Here is an 18376-nt window from a genome sequence, read left to right on the forward strand (position 1 = left end):
CTTCACTTGGAGGAACGTGGGACAGTGGCACGGCTTATGCATCTGTCCTACTGTGGAGCTAGAGACGCATTTAGGCAACATTTCCCACTACGTTTCTCCTGCTCCTTTTCTTTCCTCTGTGGGAGAGACTGCTCTTAGGTCCGGAAACGTTAATCTGCAAGGCTCTACAAGGAACTTGGAGGGCAAGATCAGAATTCGAAAGGGTGTTAGAAAATCAGAGCACTAGATAATATTCTGCTCTCCATGTGCACTGTGAGCAGGATCATTTCCCCAGAAGCAGCAAGGGGGTTTTGTGGGAGGACGGCCATTCTCACGGGAAGGATGGAAAAAAGTGGGCACAGGCTGACGGGGTCTCACCTAGCCCTCCCGGCACTGGAGTTTCTACTGCAGCCCTCCGGGTTGGGCTGCCTTGGGAAACAATGTGGTGTCCTTTCTTCAGCCTGGTACCTTCTTGCTCTTCCAGGTACCAACTTGAGACCGTGCCGAAAATGCCAGCGCTGATAGACCTGAAAGGATGTGTGAAGGGAAAAGGTGATGGCCTGTGGTGTGAACCTGCCCCAGCAGCAAATCTGTGTGCACGGGACCAGTGCAGAAACCCCAGAGCCGGATTCCCTTGAGATAAATGATTCCCCTCCCCAGAATGGCTCCTGGACAGCACGAGTATCTCCCATGGAACCCCCCGTTTCAGCACACCGATGAGAGAAAGCCATGCAAACAGTCTTCCCCAGGGAATAACGGTGCACTGTAGGCATGGGGCGTTGGATGTTAAAACAGTGTCAGAAAAGGCCTAAGACCTCCCAGGAAACATGGCTTTCCCCCAAAGGGATGAAAAGGACCACCTTCCCCAGTGTTACCACAGCCCTGAGCAGACCCGCACGTCACTCTCCTTGGAACTGGCACACAAGTGGCACCCGGTTCCCAGAACAACACCGAGATGCTGTTCTGAAGAACCGTCTCCTTTCCCGTTTCTAGAGGATGCTGCCGAGAAGCGCCTCCTCCGTCGAGCAAGGCTTCCTCCAAATCGGTTACCTGCCCTGACTGTGAAGCCGGAGCAGGGTCAGAAAGCTGAGGGGAGTGAGCCTCGCGCCAGGTGAGACACTCGCATAAATGGGTGAGCGTGACCCCCTGCTCCGGCCTCTGTGGGAGCGAGACGTTTCTCCTGGAAACACCCCAAGTGCGCTTTTCCCATGTCCCACTAACTCATGGTTTCTTGGTCATGGCAGTGTCTTGTAGCTTCTTGGCAGACTCTGCTGGCACCACTATTTCTTTCTTCCCTTCCGATGTGCAGATCTCTTGAGTAACCAAGTGCAAAGGTTGATTCCAGGAGCAGAAGGTCATTTTGGCTTTCCCTTCAGGTTGAAATGAGCCTGGCCTTTCTGTTTGCTGAGAACAGAGTTCTGCAGTTAGTTACTGCAGAGGATTGCCCTGAGCAACCAGGAGCCTCTTCTACGCTGACGCCTGTCTTACGCAGAGCCCAGTGGCAGGATGGCCCTTCTCGTGGGGTCGTGTCCTCCTCCCTTTGACACTGTGTCCCCAGCGCCCAACCTGCCCGTACAGGGCATAGCGCTATCTCCGGGCACAGGACCCTGTTCCTCTGGTTGCTCCAGCAAGAGAGGGCCGAGACCTGGGCATCCTGGGTTGCAGGGGGGGCTGTTGGGCACATCCGAGGCTGACAGCTTGGGGTCTTCTCTGTGCCTGGGGACTTGATCACAAGGATGTGAGCAGAGCACGTTCTGCTGCAGAAGCAGGTGCGCCACCTGGAAGCACAGGATGCAGAACCAGCTCCTCCTGCGCTCCTGCCAACACGCCCTGTTGTGTCTTTGCAGGCAGCTACCGGTCATCCAGAGGAGCTGCTTGAAGGAAAAGGAGGAGAAAGGAAAGCTACCGCCTCTGGTTGCACCCAGAGAAGTGGACTTCATAGCCAGAGCCATTGAGAGGAGAGAAAAGGTACCCGACACCGGATGCTGCAGGAGCACATCGTACTGGACTGTAGAGCAGCGTTGCTCCACACGTGCCAGTGCTCACAAGATTCTTCACTGGGTGTTCACGGGACCACTGACCAGTTGCTTTGGTGTTTGCTTGAAGGGAGGCGGGTCACTGTCAGTTGAGAATACACTTGTCACTTCCAGTAGCCTGGAAACACCCCCAGAGCCCTCACTTGAGGCCGTTTCTGTCGGCCAGGTGACTGCAGGGCTTGTCTGGGCTCGCCAGCTGCCGGCTGGTTTGTAGCCCAGTGGTGGCTTATCTCCCTGGTCATTCCAGACGGGCTCCTCGGTGGAGCCTGCGGGAACCTGGGAGCAAACCAGCGTGGACAGCAAGGCAGAAGAGAAGGGAGGGAGGGAGGGAAGGAAGGAGGGAGGGAGGGAGGGAGGGAGGGAGGGAGGCAGGCAGGCAGGCAGGCAGGCAGGCAGGCAGGAAGGAAGGAAGGAAGGAAGGAAGGAAGGAAAACAGCTCAGCCGTGGCAGGGAAGGCTAATGCTGCCTGCTATTGCATTTTGTTTGTCCCCCAGAATAAATGGGAGAAGAAGGAGGAGCAGCTTCCACCGTATATCCAGAAATACCTGGAAGAACAGGAAGAGAAGGAAACAGAGCTGGCAGAGGCCGAGGCAGAAGAGGAGATGCCCAATGTGGAAGGAAATGGAGAAAAGCCAAAGGAGATGCAGAGGAGCCAGGTACTTGGGATTCCTGCAGAAAAAGAGCACTTTCTCCCGTGGGGCGGCTGAGACTGCAAAGTACCCTGGTACCCAAGCCGTCATAGCAGCCTTGCTGCAGCAGAACCGGGCGGGTGATGCTGCCCTTCCTGAGCAAGAAGGGGGACACAGAGTTGCAGTGAAACCCTGGTGACACTCAGAGGTCACCCCAGGGCCTGCTGAGCTCCTTCTCCCGGCTCTCCCCGTCCCGTGTGGTCCATTCAGAAGTGTTCTGGGGTCTGCGTGCTGGGAAGCAGCACCCTCCGGGTGCAGGGCTGTTGTATGAGAGTCTCCTCCTGTGCAGGAATCCAGCTCCCCCGAGTGCTCCTCAGACAGCTCCTCGAGCAGCGTGGAGTCAGACGAGTCCAGCTGTGACCTGCTGGAGATGAACATGGAGGGCTGGGAAGAGGCCGGAGAAGAGCCCCCCAGCGTCCCTGAGGACAACAGCGTCCCCCAGAAGCGGTACGAGATCTACTCCACGTCGGCCAGTGCCAGGAGACCGTCTCAGGCGCTGAGGCTCGCGAGAGACACGTCCAGCAAGAGCCTCCTCCGGCGTGACGAGCGCCAGTGCCGGCCAGCCAGGCTGCTGACACCAGCTCTCCCTTCTGTTCAGTAAAGCCCCACCTGCAAACCGCTGGGTCTGACACTGTGGGTGTTTCCTTGGTGGCTGTGGAAGCTGCGCTGGGCAGTGGCGCAGGGAAAGGCCACTGCAGGGAAGAGGGCTGGAGCCTCAGCCTCAGCCCTGCTCCAAGGGCAGCCCTCCCCAAGGCTCTGCTGTACCGGCTCGGCTGCGGCCCTGCTCTTTGTGCCCCTGCACCCCGCGTCCCTGGCACGGAGCCTGCCGCAGCTGCACATCCCGGACAGGAGCGGGAGGAGAAGGAGGAGGAGGAGGAAGAGGAGGAGGAGGAAGAGCCTGGGCACCCTGGGGAGCCGAGCTGCAGGGGAAAGCATCCGGGGGCTCGCCCAGCCAGGGCACTGCGGGGCGCCCAGAGCTGTGCAGGAACCACCGTGTGCCACAGGGACAATGGCACCCCAGGCAGGAGCTGTGCCTGGGGAGAGGAAAGCCATGGCGGGCAGCTGGGCTCTGCCAAAGCTCTGCTGGGGCTCCCGACCCTTTTGTTCCACAGCCCCTGGCAGGAAAGGCAGGCTGGAGCCGAGGTGGGATGGGGACACCTCCGAAAGCTCCTCTGCGGAGCCCTGGGTTGGCATAAAGCGTGTCACAGGGGCCTGAGAGCGGCTGTGTGGCAGGAGGGAAGGAAGTTCGAAACTGCTGGCTGTTGGGCACCCTCACCCTGCCCGTGCTCTGTGGGGACTCCACGCAGCGGGTGTCAGCGATGCTGGCAGAGCCCAGGCAGGCTTAACCGCGCTACGAGAGATCGGGCCCATTTGTCAGACCTCTGTGGGATATTTTTTCCTGAAAAGCCCTGATTTTTGGGCATCCTGACTTTGCCTCCATAGGAGTAATTCCTACTGCCATTTACACTCTAAACAGCTGTGCCTTTCTCATGGCACCACGCGTGAGGTTGGCCAACGGTCAACAAGAATGGCTTGCCTCTTCTTAGGTGAATCTAAGCAGCTAAGGAATATATGGATATATATATGTATATATGAAGACTTATGTAGATAGGTGCCATGCAAACACCTGCCCCTGAGTTACCTACCTGCTTCCCCTCCTGCTCTAGTAGGCAGAAACGGGATTTCTTCCCTATGATGCCAGTGACTTCAGACACCCACTTTGCTTTATCTTGACGTGCCGCACACAGGATCACCTTTCTTTGCACTGGAAGAGAGTCTGGATCACTGAGAGACAGAAACCTGCAGTCGTTGCTACTCTGTAAATCAGGTCTTTTGCAGTCTTCAAGATGGATATAAAATGTAGCGAGAAGTCACTTGCAGAAATCATAGTCCTGTTTCTCCTGTAGTGTTCCTGCGCTTGCCCAAGGCGGGGGCTGGAGAAAGCGTAGGACAAGCTGAGGCACCATATGGAAGTACAAGAAAGTACAACTTTCACCCTTTGGCAAACAAGATTTGAGCAAATCAGATTGCAGTCTGGGTAATTCAGTGAGAAGGGAAACTGTGCGTGAATTTGGGGGTGGGAGGGGCTGTTTCTGTGAATAAAATGTCACACAGATGTGTTTGACATTCAAGAAGTTAACAGCAATCACTATCCTAAAAAATATAAACACCCCTTCCTTCCCCAAAGCGTTAGAGGCCTTCAGACAATACACACAGACTCACGGAGATTCCTAGATCCAAATCAGTTCACATTCCAGCAACTTTTAAATACAACCTCATACAATATCAAGTTCCCATCCATCATAGCATTTCGGGTTTGTTTTGGTTTTGGTTTTGTGGGGGGTTTTTGTGGATTTTTTTTTTCCCCCCAATCGGAATCAGAGTTTAACAATTTAAATTCTTTCCTGGTCTAAAAATTATTAGATAACAATAAGAGTAAATTAACTTAGAGTACCATACTTCATCCCATTTTTTCCAAAGTTCTGCAGAACAACATTAATTGCAATACAGCACTAAAACCCAGAATTCCACATTTAAGCCACATTTGAGTACAGTATCGTTTCAAGTTTCTTTTATCAGAATATTTCCCCAAAAGTTACTCTAATGCGTAAGGATGCATCCTAAGGGGGAGCAAGGTGGTATTTTAGCAGCGGAACCGGTTCCCATTTCGTAATTATCTCCCCAAACAAAATTCTTTTGGTACGAAATACATATATATATGCCAACTAAAATACTGAGCTCAGATATGACAACCAAGTACCAAGTTCAAATATGCAGTTGGATCACAGTTACTTATTCAAGACAATATCTCCATTTTAGCACTGCACCTCAAAATTATTTTAGCATTGATCTCAAAATTATTTGATAACAATAAGAGTAATATTTCCTTTTGGGGTCTTCTGGCTTCTCACTGGGTCTTTTCACTGATATCACGTGTGCCTTTGTTTAGTTCAGCTGTAGACACTGTTTATGGTCCATAGCCTTCCGGGTACTGTTTGTGTGAATAAATCCTTTTCTTCTCAGCAAAGTGCCAAACAGGCCCCGTTCTGCAGACGTCTGTGATGCCTCCACGTTAGCCTTGCATTGTTATTTTTTTCCCCAGTCAGTTCCGTTCTTCCCAGCAAAGTGTGAACCAGACCTTATCTTGCAAGTCTTCAGTGTAGTTTGTAGGTGCTTTTGGTAAATATGAGCAGAACTTTACAGCTCCAGATTTTAGCAAAGATTAGTTACAAAGTTTTCTTTTACAGCAAAGATTTTAGCTTCCTAAGTAACATGAAGCAGCAAGTATATTAAAAATCATGCAACCTTATACTTCCAGATAATTCGTTATTTCTAGTATGCATTTGCTTAAGCTAAACGATTGCTATGAAACATAAATTGGGCTCATCCACTGAGCTGTGAGCAGTAAAACCATGGCCATACGGCTGGTTATTCAGCAGAGCGAGCTCAAAGTAGGCTCATCCAGGCTGTCATATTTATAAAATAAAGTTGTTGGCTCATAGTCAAATTGCAGACAGTGGGAAAGGTCTGCACAAGACCCCCTGCACCCACAACCCATTGGTGTTCAGCTGCTGTTCTGCTTCCCTGTGGGTCTCCTGGAAGGAGCTCTTGGCCTGGCTGCAGCCCAGGCCTTTCCCTCCTCTGGAGTCTGAACCAAACTGCCGCTGGGCTGGCTGGAGGGGGTCAAGTGCATCCACCACACCTGGGAACCTGTATCGTTCCTCCTCGTGCACCACAGCTGCCCCGGTCCCTTCCCTGGAGCCAGCCCCAGGATGGACTCCATCCACCCCAGCAGCCTGATCACCACGTGGTCCTCTTGGGAGTCACAGAATCAGAGTGGTTGGGCTGCAGGAGCTCTGCAGATCCCCAGCCCAGCCCTGCTCACACAGGGTCACAGAGCAGATCACACAGGTGGGTCCAGGCGGCTTTGGATGTCTCAGAGAAGGAGACTCCACACCCGCTCTGGGCAGCCTGGGCCAGGCTCTGGCACCTCCCAGCAAACAAGTTTCTGCTCATGTTCACATGGAGCCTCCTGTGTCACGGTTGAGACGGACAAATGGCATAGACCAAGTTCTCTGAGGATAAAAGCAGCAGATGCCATTTATTGCCACAAGTGCATTTTTATACAGTTTTACCAATTCAAGTGTCTCTTCACTATTGGTTACAAGTTACAGCAGTAACATCTCTTTGGCTATTTTTGCTGTCATCAATGTTACTCTTTTACTCCCTTCTCCCTCCCGGGTACATCCTTAACATCTCCGGATACTCCATCACTCCCATCTTTCTCATGGGTAGGCCTTCATATCTTCAAGGCTAATTTTTGTTCCCATGCCCTCCGTCAGGGAATCCACAGACCCACCATAGTCCCACATAACTGTGCACAATATTCCTGCCCTTCCAAAAATAAGCAAAAAATCTCACTCAAAACCCCCCACACCACAAAGATTTTTATTAGAGAAGTCTCACGATCGTAAGCCCGTATTTTATTAGAGACTTGTCCCAGCTGCCCGCAGAATATTTCATTTTTAGTAGAGATGCAGCGCATCCCCCTCCCCACTCCCCTGGGTATTATTTTTATCAGCTTTTGCTTTATCCCCTCCTATAATGGTTGCTCTGTTCCTTGAGCAATGCTTAGTGCTGTGGAGTCTTGGAAGAAACTTTGAGGGAAAATGCAGCACAGGTATAAAGTATCATTGACTCCAGTGATGTAGTGATTGACGTGGATACCTGCTGGGGACCAAGAAGGTGGGGAGATGCTGGTGGTGGTGACCACGAAAGGAGAAGAAGAACAATGAACATGAAAACTCAAGAAATGAGACCTCCCTGAACCACAGGTGAGATCCCAGAGGAGGAGAGTTGAAGGGCAAAGGAGTTCAGGACAACTGGCAGTTTTTCAAACCCTATTCAGTGCAAACGGTGCCAATAATAAAGCGAAGATCGCAAGCGTAACAAGAAACCAATCTGGCAGAATCACAGGCTCTTCTGCACCCTTGTGATCCTCCAGCTGAAAATAAAAGGAAAAGCACAAGAAGACAGGGTCATAATCAGAAAGGTCAAGGCAGAAAATCAGATAAAACTAACAAAGGACATCCAAAAGGGCTAACAAGGAAGAGCCCAGACAGGAGTAGGGAGAGGACAGGTCAGAGATATTTAATCTAAATGCAATGTTTTCACTTGGATGGTTAAACCCACACACATACACACCCGGCTGAGCCGCTCACCAGGGTCCGCACCCATCTCACCCCACCGACCACCTTCACATTTCCTCCTAGAAAAGCCTCAGGTTGTTACAGTGCTGGCAGAGCAGCACAGAAAGGCACCAAGACTTCACTTTTACCATTCACAGGGGCATGAATTAGGTGTATTCTCTCATGTCCTGTCCCTCACCCCATCTAGAGGGTTATTTCAAGAGCTCCTGGAAGACAGGCAGGCCCAAAGGTCAAGAAACCAGCAAATAATCTAATCGGAAGGAAACAAGGAAGCTTGGGTCACAATGTATTAATTCTGGAAACAAAAAATAAGCAGATTGAAACACTGGGAGAAGAGATTATTAACTCAGCAGAACAAGGACTGGTGGCTGGAGATGGACAGAGACTCTGAACTTTCAGGCTCAGGTCCTGAGTTTCACAAACCTGCAGTGTCCACTCCTTTAATATCATAAAATTTATATTTCCCTGAAGAATTTAGGCCCTTGAGTCAAGTTACTTAATGAGAAGAAACTTTTGTTTTAATCTATGTTTTCAGTTTCTTCTTCATTTTTTTTTAAAAGACCTCTTTAATTAGCCCTCCTGTTACTCATCTCTTCATTTTGCAGGGCTTACTGTGATTGCTGGCTTTTGGCCACACACTTATTCAGCTCATCCGAACAGAACTTCAGCTGTTGCCTGTAAGTTAGAGCTGAACATCCAAGTACAGGTATAAACACCAGAAAGTTACAGAAGAAGAAATATGAACCAATTTCTTTACAGGATATCTCACTCTGTCTGGTTTGCCGCCTCCTCAGGCGCAAAAATAATAAACCCTATTAATTTAAGTCTTATTTAGCTGTTCCATCTCTCTGCAATAATTGATTGGGCTTTAGACACTCAGCCAGAAAACACAATCAAATCAGGTTTGCCTGGTGACTGCGCCATAGCAGTGCCAGAAACCCCCAGTCCCCACACTTGCTCTAATTGATTAAAACATTTGGTCACTCGCACATTTCTATACAGACAATTAAGCTAAAGAGACACTACAAACGCAGCAAGACCAGCTGAGAGCAATAATGGATCTTTTCAGTCTATTTTTCTAGGGAGAATTAGGACTTAGCGATGTTGCAGTAACTAAAGCGGGTTTTGTCTCCCCTTTGCTCCCGATGCAGCAGCCTCAGGAGCTCAACGCTGCACAATCGCTGCCTTGCAGGGAACCACACCAACGAATTATCTGCTTTTCCTGCCCTCCAAAAAAGCTGCCACGTGCTAAATCTGCATCTGTTTGGCATCTATCAGGGCTGTAGCACTTCCAGGAATGAGGGGGAAGGGCTCCAGTGCAGAGTCAAGCCACATTTTTTACAAATACCCCCAATTTTCTGAGTCTGTTTGGATGCTGGCTCCGCACGTGCCGGCTGGCACGGGGCCAAAATGTGTCAGTCACAACCAGGCAAACACAACGATACCCAGTTCCCAGGAAAGTGGCTGAACTGCAGCATTTCTTGCCAAAGTGATGCACAGAGAACAAACAGGCTCCTCGGACTCTTCCTCAGAGATCTTGGGGGAGCTGCAGCGGTCGGAAACATTGGCAGAATCCACAAGTGTCAAAAGCCTAAAAGAAGAGATCCAGAAAAAGAAAAAGAATTGCAGCCGCCTTATCTGCAACTTTGTGCACACGAGACAAGAACGGTGAGGCATGACATTTGTATTAAAAACATTTTGCCAACAGTAGATCCAGACTATCACTTCATACGTCTCCAATGGCACAGGTGGTACCTGCTAATAGAAGGTAACGTTTATCCTACCCAGTCACTGGTCCCTGCAGTTCTACATTCAGTCTTGCGTGACTAAGAATCTGCAAACGTGGTTTAAAGCAGAAAGCGTACAGCTAGTCCTGGCTGGAGGATTAGTAAGCTGTGCTGACATGCAACCAGTAGAGAGGAGCGTGGGTATGGAATTCCTGTCTCCCTGCACCAAATCAAATGACCAGCACAGCTCACAGCCACACAGAGGCTGTAACACCCCAACCACAGGGTCTAAAAAAGAAACAACAAGCAGAGAAAGCTTCAGTTCTGCTTTACATCAAGCTTAAGGTGTGCATGATGTGAGACTTGAGATGAGTGTCAAAATTAACCTTTAAGTCTTCCTCCTCAGTAGAGATCTGAGAAGACAGGCAGCTGCAGTGCATATGGAAAATCCAGCAGCTGAAAACCCATTTCACCTGCAGCAGGTCAATAGTCATAGAATCATTTTGGTTGGAAAAGCCCCTCAAGATCAGGGAGTCCAACCATAACCCACGCCTGGCACTGCCCCATGTCCCTGAGAACCTCATTTAAACACCTTTTAAACCCCTCCAGGGATGGTGACTCCAGCACTGCCCTGGGCAGCCTGCTCCAATGCCCCACAGCCCTTTGGGGAAGAAATTGTTCCCCACATCCAACCTCAGCCTCCCCGGTGCAACTTGAGGCCGTTTCCTCTGCTCCTGGCGCTTGTTCCTGGGGAGCAGAGCCCGACCCCCCTGCCTCCAAGCTCCTTTCAGGCAGTTCAGAGATCAGAAGGTCTCCCCTCAGCTCCTGTTCTCCAGCTGAACCCCCCCAGGTCCCTCGTGAAGTGGTTTGGGATGGAAGGGACCTTAAAAATCACCTAGTGTCCACCCCCCAGCCATGGGCAGGGACACCTTCCACTGGACCAGGTTGCTGAGCATCCCAACATGGCAAAAAGTCCAGAAGAAAACCCAAAGACACCTTCCGGCACAGATCTCTACACCACCAAAAACTCATTGCAAGAAAAGGCTTGGAAAGCATACACAAAAAGGCATAATTACAAAGGAATGAAGTAGAGCAGTGGTTGAAAAATGCCCAGAAGTCACAAGAAAGACTCAGCCATCCTCCTCCAAAAATGCAGCCACCATGAGCTCGGTTATAGCCCATCTGATGTCACATTGTGCTTCACAAACTCCTCAACGACCTCCAGAGGGCTTTTCTTCTGAGGAGGGAAATACACAGCTGGCAAATCAGTGTGGGTCTACCAAGCAACCTCCACAAAAGCCCTGGGGTTGGAAGCAATGATTGTCTGTTAAAGCTGAAACATTTCGGTGCAGAAAAGGGAGCTTCACAGCAGGAGATCTTTACAGGGGGAAAAAACGTCCCAGTTTCCCGCTGTTTTACAGGAGTGTGCCGGAGCCGAAGGTCAGACACAGCGGCAAATCCATCACCACCGACTTCAGGAGCATTGGCTGGAACACAATTGCTGCACTTGAGCCACCACCCAAAAGAATGTTCTGACTAAAGCGAGAAAATGTCACTGTTGGTGAAAGGAACCTGTTCAAATTATTTCAGCGTTTTATACCAGAATAGAAGTGGAATCCGGGCAGCGGAATTTTTCAGTTTGCCCAAGTGCGACAGGAGAAAACTCCAGTTTCATTCCTAGGGCTGCTCAGTCTTTGAGAAACCCTTGAAAGGCCACCAAGAGCTATTCTTTAGGCTTCCTCTTTCCCTTAAAAGAAAAGAAAGCGCTGTTGAAAAGTATAAAAGGCTTGAGATTTGTGGAAGGGTTTGCTTCCGTGAACTGAAAGCAGGAGTGAGAACATGAGAGGGGATATTACAGGGCTCTACTTGACACGCAAAAATACTGCAGTCGCAAAATGGATGGAAAGCTTGGTCTTTCCGTGATGCTGCTTCAGATCCTTCTCGTCATACAGGAAACTAAGAACACCTTGGACATTTTTAACACGTAGTAAAAGCCTGCTAAGGTCAGTGAAAAATGCAGCTGCTTCAGCAGGCAAGCCAAGCCGAACCTGGTGTCAAGAAAACGAGACTGGCAGAGTTCAGGGCTGGGAATGCCAGGAGCTGTAAGAAATACCAACCTCACCAGCTGAGCAGAAAAGAGCTAAAAGATTGTTAGGATCTGGCTTTTTGCCTAAACCCAGATGCCCATTTTAATCCAAGAGCCCCTTCTGCTTTGCAGCAGGGGACAACAGGAATAACAAAAATTTCCAATACATAAGCGCATAATTTCTTGTCAAACTAAGCCTATGATGGGGTGTCGAACATTTTCACCGGAGGCCACAGCAGCCCCGCAGTTGCATTCAAAGGGCCGAATGTAATTTGAGGATTTGGCCCACAGGGCTTGTGTTTGTTATGTGCATCGTGCTCCTTTATCGCCGACTCTGTCTCGTAACACAAAAGACATACTGGCTTTTCCTCCCTGAAACACAAACATGTATTTGCTTTCCCATCTATCAATAAATCGCCTTCCTTCCACATCAATCTTCCTCTTACTGGACATTCTGGGATTCAAATTGCTCCACCAAAGACGGTAAGATGTGTCACCTAAGTAAAAGATCTAGATGATACTTTCACCTCCATCAGCTAGTACTGAAGAAAAACCAAAATCCTGGACCTTTCACAATAAGCCCCGTGGTAAGTCAGAACGCTTGCTGAGCCTGTCGCAAAACATCTGCCATGAAGATCTCACATTGGTGACCTCCACTAGTGGCAACCACGGCAAACCGTGTCTTACGGAAGTGAGGCCATGGGTATCGACCACACGGCAGCTCATCCCATTTCAATCCCTCCCCCAAATCTACCTGCAAGTTCTTGAGAGCTCCTCTCACCCAGGTGAGATGGAGAAGAGACATCCGTCCCTCAGCCCAAGTAGATTCACTAATTCCTACATTGGCTTCGCCATCCCAGGCTGCTCCCTTGAATTCTTGAATTAGATTCTGGAGGAACTGTTACTCTTTTAGCAACTAATTTGAATGAAAAATACCTATTGCTATAATAAAAGCATTCTGAAACTAATAGACACTGGCAGATCATCTTCTCAGGCCATTTTGTCCATTAACAGCAGCTGTGTCACGCACCTGTGCTGTTAGATTGCCCACAGAAGAATTCGGAAGACCTATGAAGATGTCACATATTTCCTTATTTGCAGAACAGAATCTACAATGATTATTGAAGTGTATCACCACTATCCATATAAAATAAATGAGAGATACTCCATAGATAGTGTGAGGACATCACTATCATCTGTATCACACTTGACTGATGAGTTCTCTGCCCTTACCTGAAGTTTGAGGCCAAACTTTTGCCAAGAGATTTTAGATTTAAAACCCATCACCATCCGCCAGAACAATCCTAAGAAAACAGAACTAACCAGCCACCTCCAAAAACCATCTTCCAACTGCTCTTGGACACTGCACCCAAGAAAAAGACCAGCAAGACAAAATCCCCTCAAAGGGTCCCCACGGGGAGGTTGGGAAGACACAAGAGCGCACGCAGTTCACGTTTGGGCTGCAAAGCAAGCAGAAAAGAAAAATCCAAATAAAACCACAGGATGGGACTCGAGAACAGGTTGTGTCACAGAAGAACCAGTTTCCCGGTCCCAGCTCCCCTGCCAGGGCCAGAGCAACGGGACCCTGGGCTTTCCCCTCACACCCATCTACTCTCCCCACGAAAGGACATCTGGGTTCCTCCAGCGCCCACCACAGCCCAGCCTCATATCCAGCTATCGCTCCCAATAAATCATTTGGCAAATCAAGGAGCGGTTAAAACTAACGATGGTGAACAACCCACCAGAGCACAGGTCTGTGCTGACTTTACAGCAGCAGGGAAGTCTAAAAGACAATCAATATTTTTGTACCCATAAAATAAGAGGACACTGAAGGAATATCTGTGGAGTCACACTGGGGGTTTGTTTGGGGTTTTTGCTGCTCTTGGTTTTAGTTTGGTTTTTTTTTTTGGTTGTTTTGTTTGTTTGGGCCCATTTTGGTTTTGGTTGAGTGCCTTTTTTTCCCCCAGTCATCTTTCCTATGAGAACAGCAGCTTGAGCCTCCCTCTAAGGCTGAAGAAAGATTTAAATGTACTTCCTGGGAAAAAGAAAACCACACAAAAAACCCACCACCCAAACTTTGAGCCCAGCAGGAACTGTTTCAAGCAGCTACAAGCAACTGCAGAAACAAATAAGAACGTGTTAGGCTGTACCTACTAATCACCACAGGAGACACTAATATGAAAAGTGCTTCTATCTGCATTTTAGTTCCTGACACCTACCTGAACAGATTAAATTACTAAAGCGTTCACACAGCAAAATGGAAGCACTGCAAATAGAACCCAGCCAAATACCTGAACCATCAGCCTCTCTCCAGCTCTGTGTTGCTTGCAGGCACTTAGTTTGTGCTGTATTTGTATTTTTATGCAAGACTGAACACTGATGGAAAGGGAATCAGCATTTTCTCAGGCTGCAAGATTGGCTAACAACCTCCTTTCCCATTTCAAGGGGCAGCACACTTGCTTCAAAACTGCACTGCCTGTGCCCTAAACCCAGTCCACACAAAGGCTGCAAATCTCACACAAGCTACCAGTTATCATTCAGTTTTGGAGCATTTTGGGAAGCTCAGCCTTTCAGCGGAGCAGAAACTTCAGAAAGGTGCAGAGCAGATACTTACAGTGTTGTAATGATCGACATAAACCGCATTTCCCAAGCCAAACACAGCGTATCTCAGGCCTTTCAGATACGTTTTCCCAAAGCGAAAGTCACGCGCTGCCTCTTCTAACCCCTTGCAGAACCACGCTGCACTCTCGGTTGGCTGCCCGTCAGTGTACGTAGCTACCAAGAACACACAAACGTTCCTGCCGGTTGTCTAATAATATCAAGAGAATAGAAGAGATCGGTGCATTTCTCAGAACGCTTCCCATTAGTAAGACAACTGGAACACATGGGGAGTTGGAAGAAGTTAAAAGATGAGGTTTTTTCTAAGTGGGATTTTGGTGTGGGATGCTGCAGGTGATAACCCCAACAGTGGCGAACGGCCATCCCCCCTGCAGAGACGCCTTAAATTAGCCAGGAGAGATCAAACTGTCTGTCTGCTGCTTCACAGAGGTGGTACAAGAGAACAGAACATCTCCCTTCCCCACCCCAATCGACAGCTTCTTGAGCAGACTCTTGCAGCAATCAAGTTTCTCACTGATTCAAAAAAACAACTATCAATATTCACAGAAGAAAAATGCCTCAAGGATTACTCCATCTAAATATGACCAGCAAGGAGTTTTTAGCTTATGAGCCTGTGAAGGCTGCAAATTGTCACCATCTGCTTGTTCTGGCTTTGAACCCTTCCCTGGGGATACAGAGACAGAACAGAGGGACCTGGTGCAACCGCTCTCACTGAACTCACACCTGAGTTACAGAACCAGCTCATACCAAGTCACTGTCACCATCAAAATACTCTAGGCAATCCTCTCCTAGGAATATTCAAAATTTAGGTGTTTTCTGCTGAGGGTTGATGGGCTACACTTATACAGAAGGGAAGCGATTTTTAACACACAGCATGGGAATTTCCAGAATAATAGGAGAGAAATACAAGGGGAAAAGAGCCTTCGCAACACAAGGAAAAGCTTTTCTTTATTAGTCATATTTATAAGGTACTTACCTCCTCTGGATCATAATCTCCCATGCTGATGACTTCCACAGGCAAACAAAGTGAAATAACGGCTTCAGCCAGACCTCTGGCAAACCTCCAAAAAAAAAAAAAAATAGGAATTTATCAATTGCTTCAACCCAAGCATGGTAGCGACCAAACAACCCCCCACACGCCCAGTCACAAGACACCTCCCACAACAGAAAGAACAAAGACATCCGAGAACTGGACACTGGACCTAGAATTCCTCATGTTAAGAAAAAAAAAATCAAGTATATTGGCTGCAAGAAGAGAGTGACATGAATTTTAATGACTAATGATTTCACATTTACACACACCATTTTTTTCAAAAGCACCTAAACCAGTACTTGTCTCTGAGAAGACCCGCTCGCAACTACGGGTACGGCAAGAGTAAACTTTAAACTTCATCATCAATGTCTCTACTGCATGCGCCATTTAAAGCAAGTAGAAAAAAATGTTATTTTTACATAATTTTACGTTATCTTTCATGTTGGGCAATGACTTCTCATGAGCTAATGAACTTTCTGATGTTTACACTGTGCAATACTTCTAAGGCAAGCAACAGACTTGAGTCTCAATATTTCAAATTACTTCACGTAGGTGGGGAAAAAAAAAAGTAACTGATACCTTTGCTGTGCCAGTCTGAGACCCATAGAAAATCTTTACTTTGCCTCCAGGGTGGCTGATCCATTTACGAGTTTGTCTTCTATTCCTTCAGAAGAAGCTGGATTCCCATTGGATTTTTCACCCTAAGAAACAAGCACCACTTCTCATTCAATCCCTTTTCAAAGTGATGTTAACCCCATTCTCCCAAAACCACTTAAAACACCTATCCTGTGAACAGACTCTCAGCACTAATTAAATGAGGCTATCAAAGCATTTTAGCTTCTCACACCCAGAGAAAGACACAACCACGTCTCTGAACTAGGCCACGCTCCAATAAACTCAGGTCACACGCAGCCGGATCCAGCTGAACGCAGGAACCTCCCAACTCGCGCAGCAGAACTTTGCTCACCTGCGCAAGGAGCTTTTACCATCCTGAACAGCCTAATCCCACTCCCGTCCTAAAACCAGCCCAACCTCATCAGTAACATCAATGGAAAGAGGAACCCGAGAACTCCAGCACAAGTAGAGTGATTGATTTGCAGTGACAGAGCAACCCAGGCTGACACGATCTCTCAGTAACGACGGGAGAAGCGTTCAGCAGAGAGCTGCTCCAACATCAGAGCAACGAGGGCACCGAGTCACCCACAAACATGAGACCGTCCAGGCTGCGGATTATAACCCTCAGGTGCACTGAACTGTAAGGAACGTTCAAGGAAGAAACGTTGTTTTCACAAAACTGGGGAGCTGGCACCTGACCCCAGCGAGGGAAGGGACCGAGACACATCAGACTGTGAATCCTGAATGTAAAACAAAATCTCTTCAAACTAATCCCAGAATGCAAACTGACACCTGTATTTACAAGTTAATCTAGAGGGAAGGACGGCCAAAGAGCCAGGAACCCATTTTTAAATAGATCAATAAGGGAAAGGGTGTTGTTCGGATTAGATGAATGAAATACGTAAACTGAGGCAGGTGTCGGGTGCTCTGTAAACCCTGAAGAACCGACCAGTGGGCAACAGGGGAGGGAAATTGCACCCAGGGTTTGGGGGGATATAAACGGGGGCTTTTTGCCCTATTATGCGTGCCTGCCTTTAGGGAGAACACCCGGTCTTGCAAAATCATTAACAAAATGTGCTTTGCTGAGAGATCCTGCCTGGGCCTGTTCTATTGGCAAGGTGATCGTTTCCTACACGACCACACCTGGGCTCCGCAGTGACCCACGGGGGGGCCCACAGTGGGGCAGCACGTGTCACTGCACCAGTGGGGACCGTCACCCGGCAGCCACTCGCCTCCACACGCAGATTTCGGGGCCTTCTTGGACAAAAGCACTTCCATCTTCCCTTGCCTTCTTTCTGGTTTTGGTGGTGAGGAACTGAACGATGATCCAAATGCTGATCCCAATGATACAGGGAATTGACCTTCTCCCCTGGAGAAGTTGTAGAAACTGAGGGCAACAGAAAGTAGAAATTTGGAAAGGTTGTTAGATGAAGCTTGGAGAGTATTCAGTAACAGGGACAAGGAAGATTCTTGAAAGGATAAGTAAGTATGGAACTGAAGAGGTTGGAAGGCTTTGAAAGCCTTTAGAGAGAGGTCAGTATATATGTTGGGAAAATGAACGTTGGGGAAGGTACAGAGGAAGTAGGCAGAGAGAGAAACAGACAGTAGCAAGTTTTGAAAAAGACTGATGGGAACCTGGAATGAACAGAAACAAGTGGAATTTTTGGTGGATTGACAACAAGTAACAATTACATAGTAGGTAAAGGGAGTCACTGGCCAAAGTGAACGGGCATATTTTTGTGAACCTTTGAAATACAAATTGGGTAAACAAGTAGGTATTGATAAATTTCTATATATGTCCAATTCCTTCCAACCTTTTTGGGAGAAGGAATTTGGCCAGTAATAGAGAAATTAATACAAGTCAGGTTATAAACAGAATAATAAAGGACCTCTACCCAGTGGTAGCAAACACCTTTCTGACTGTATTAACTCTAATTTGATTTGGCTTACTGTTTTAGATTTGAAAGATGCCTTTTTGCCTCTCTCTCCGTGAAGCCAGCCAGACAATATTTATGTAAAACCCAGCTCACCTGGATGGTGTTGCCACAAGGATTTAAAAACAGCCCAACAGTACTAGGAAATCAGCTCGCTAAAGATCTTGAATCTTGGGAAGCCCCATCTGATGAAGGACAGATGCAACAATATGTGGATGATCGCTACCAGGACACAGAAGACATGCATAACCTGAACTGTAAGCTTATTGAACTTTGGGGGCTCCAAGGATACCAGGTATCACAGAAGACAGCCCAGATGATACAGCAACTCATGAGTAACTCATTTGGGCTATGAAATCAGCGTAGGGCAGAGGACCCTGGGCCAGGCTCGAAAGGAGGCCGTATGCCAAACATCAAAGCCTCAAACTGTAAAAGAATTACGGACCCT

General features: G+C 48.3%; 1 protein-coding gene across 1 annotated transcript; it reads right to left on the reverse strand.

Annotated features, from left to right (window-relative positions):
* Positions 1–8160: 8160 nt before the first annotated feature.
* On the reverse strand, positions 8161–16310 carry LOC139829449 (S-adenosyl-L-methionine-dependent tRNA 4-demethylwyosine synthase TYW1-like). Its single transcript, XM_071816995.1, has 4 exons — positions 15959–16310; positions 15323–15407; positions 14342–14536; positions 8161–9505 (listed from the first exon to the last, which is right to left on the reverse strand). The coding sequence occupies exons 1-4, from the start codon at positions 15982–15984 to the stop codon at positions 9443–9445; spliced, it is 369 nt and encodes a 122-aa protein (XP_071673096.1). The 5' UTR covers positions 15985–16310; the 3' UTR covers positions 8161–9442.
* Between the last annotated feature and the right edge of the window lie 2066 nt (positions 16311–18376).

This window comes from Patagioenas fasciata, chromosome 19 (assembly GCF_037038585.1).
Source record: "Patagioenas fasciata isolate bPatFas1 chromosome 19, bPatFas1.hap1, whole genome shotgun sequence".
Lineage (NCBI taxonomy): Eukaryota > Metazoa > Chordata > Aves > Columbiformes > Columbidae > Patagioenas > Patagioenas fasciata.

Excerpts from the sequence above, each read along its gene's own strand:
- LOC139829449 (XM_071816995.1), bottom strand. The coding sequence starts at position 15,984 with ATGGGTCTCAGACTGGCACAGCAAAG. Across the intron at positions 15,408-15,958 it reads CTCAGACTGGCACAGCAAAG|GTTTGCCAGAGGTCTGGCTG; the intron begins GTATCAGTTACT and ends TTTTTTTTGGAG. Across the intron at positions 9,506-14,341 it reads ATGTCGATCATTACAACACT|GCTTTTGACACTTGTGGATT; the intron begins GTAAGTATCTGC and ends CTCTTCTTTTAG.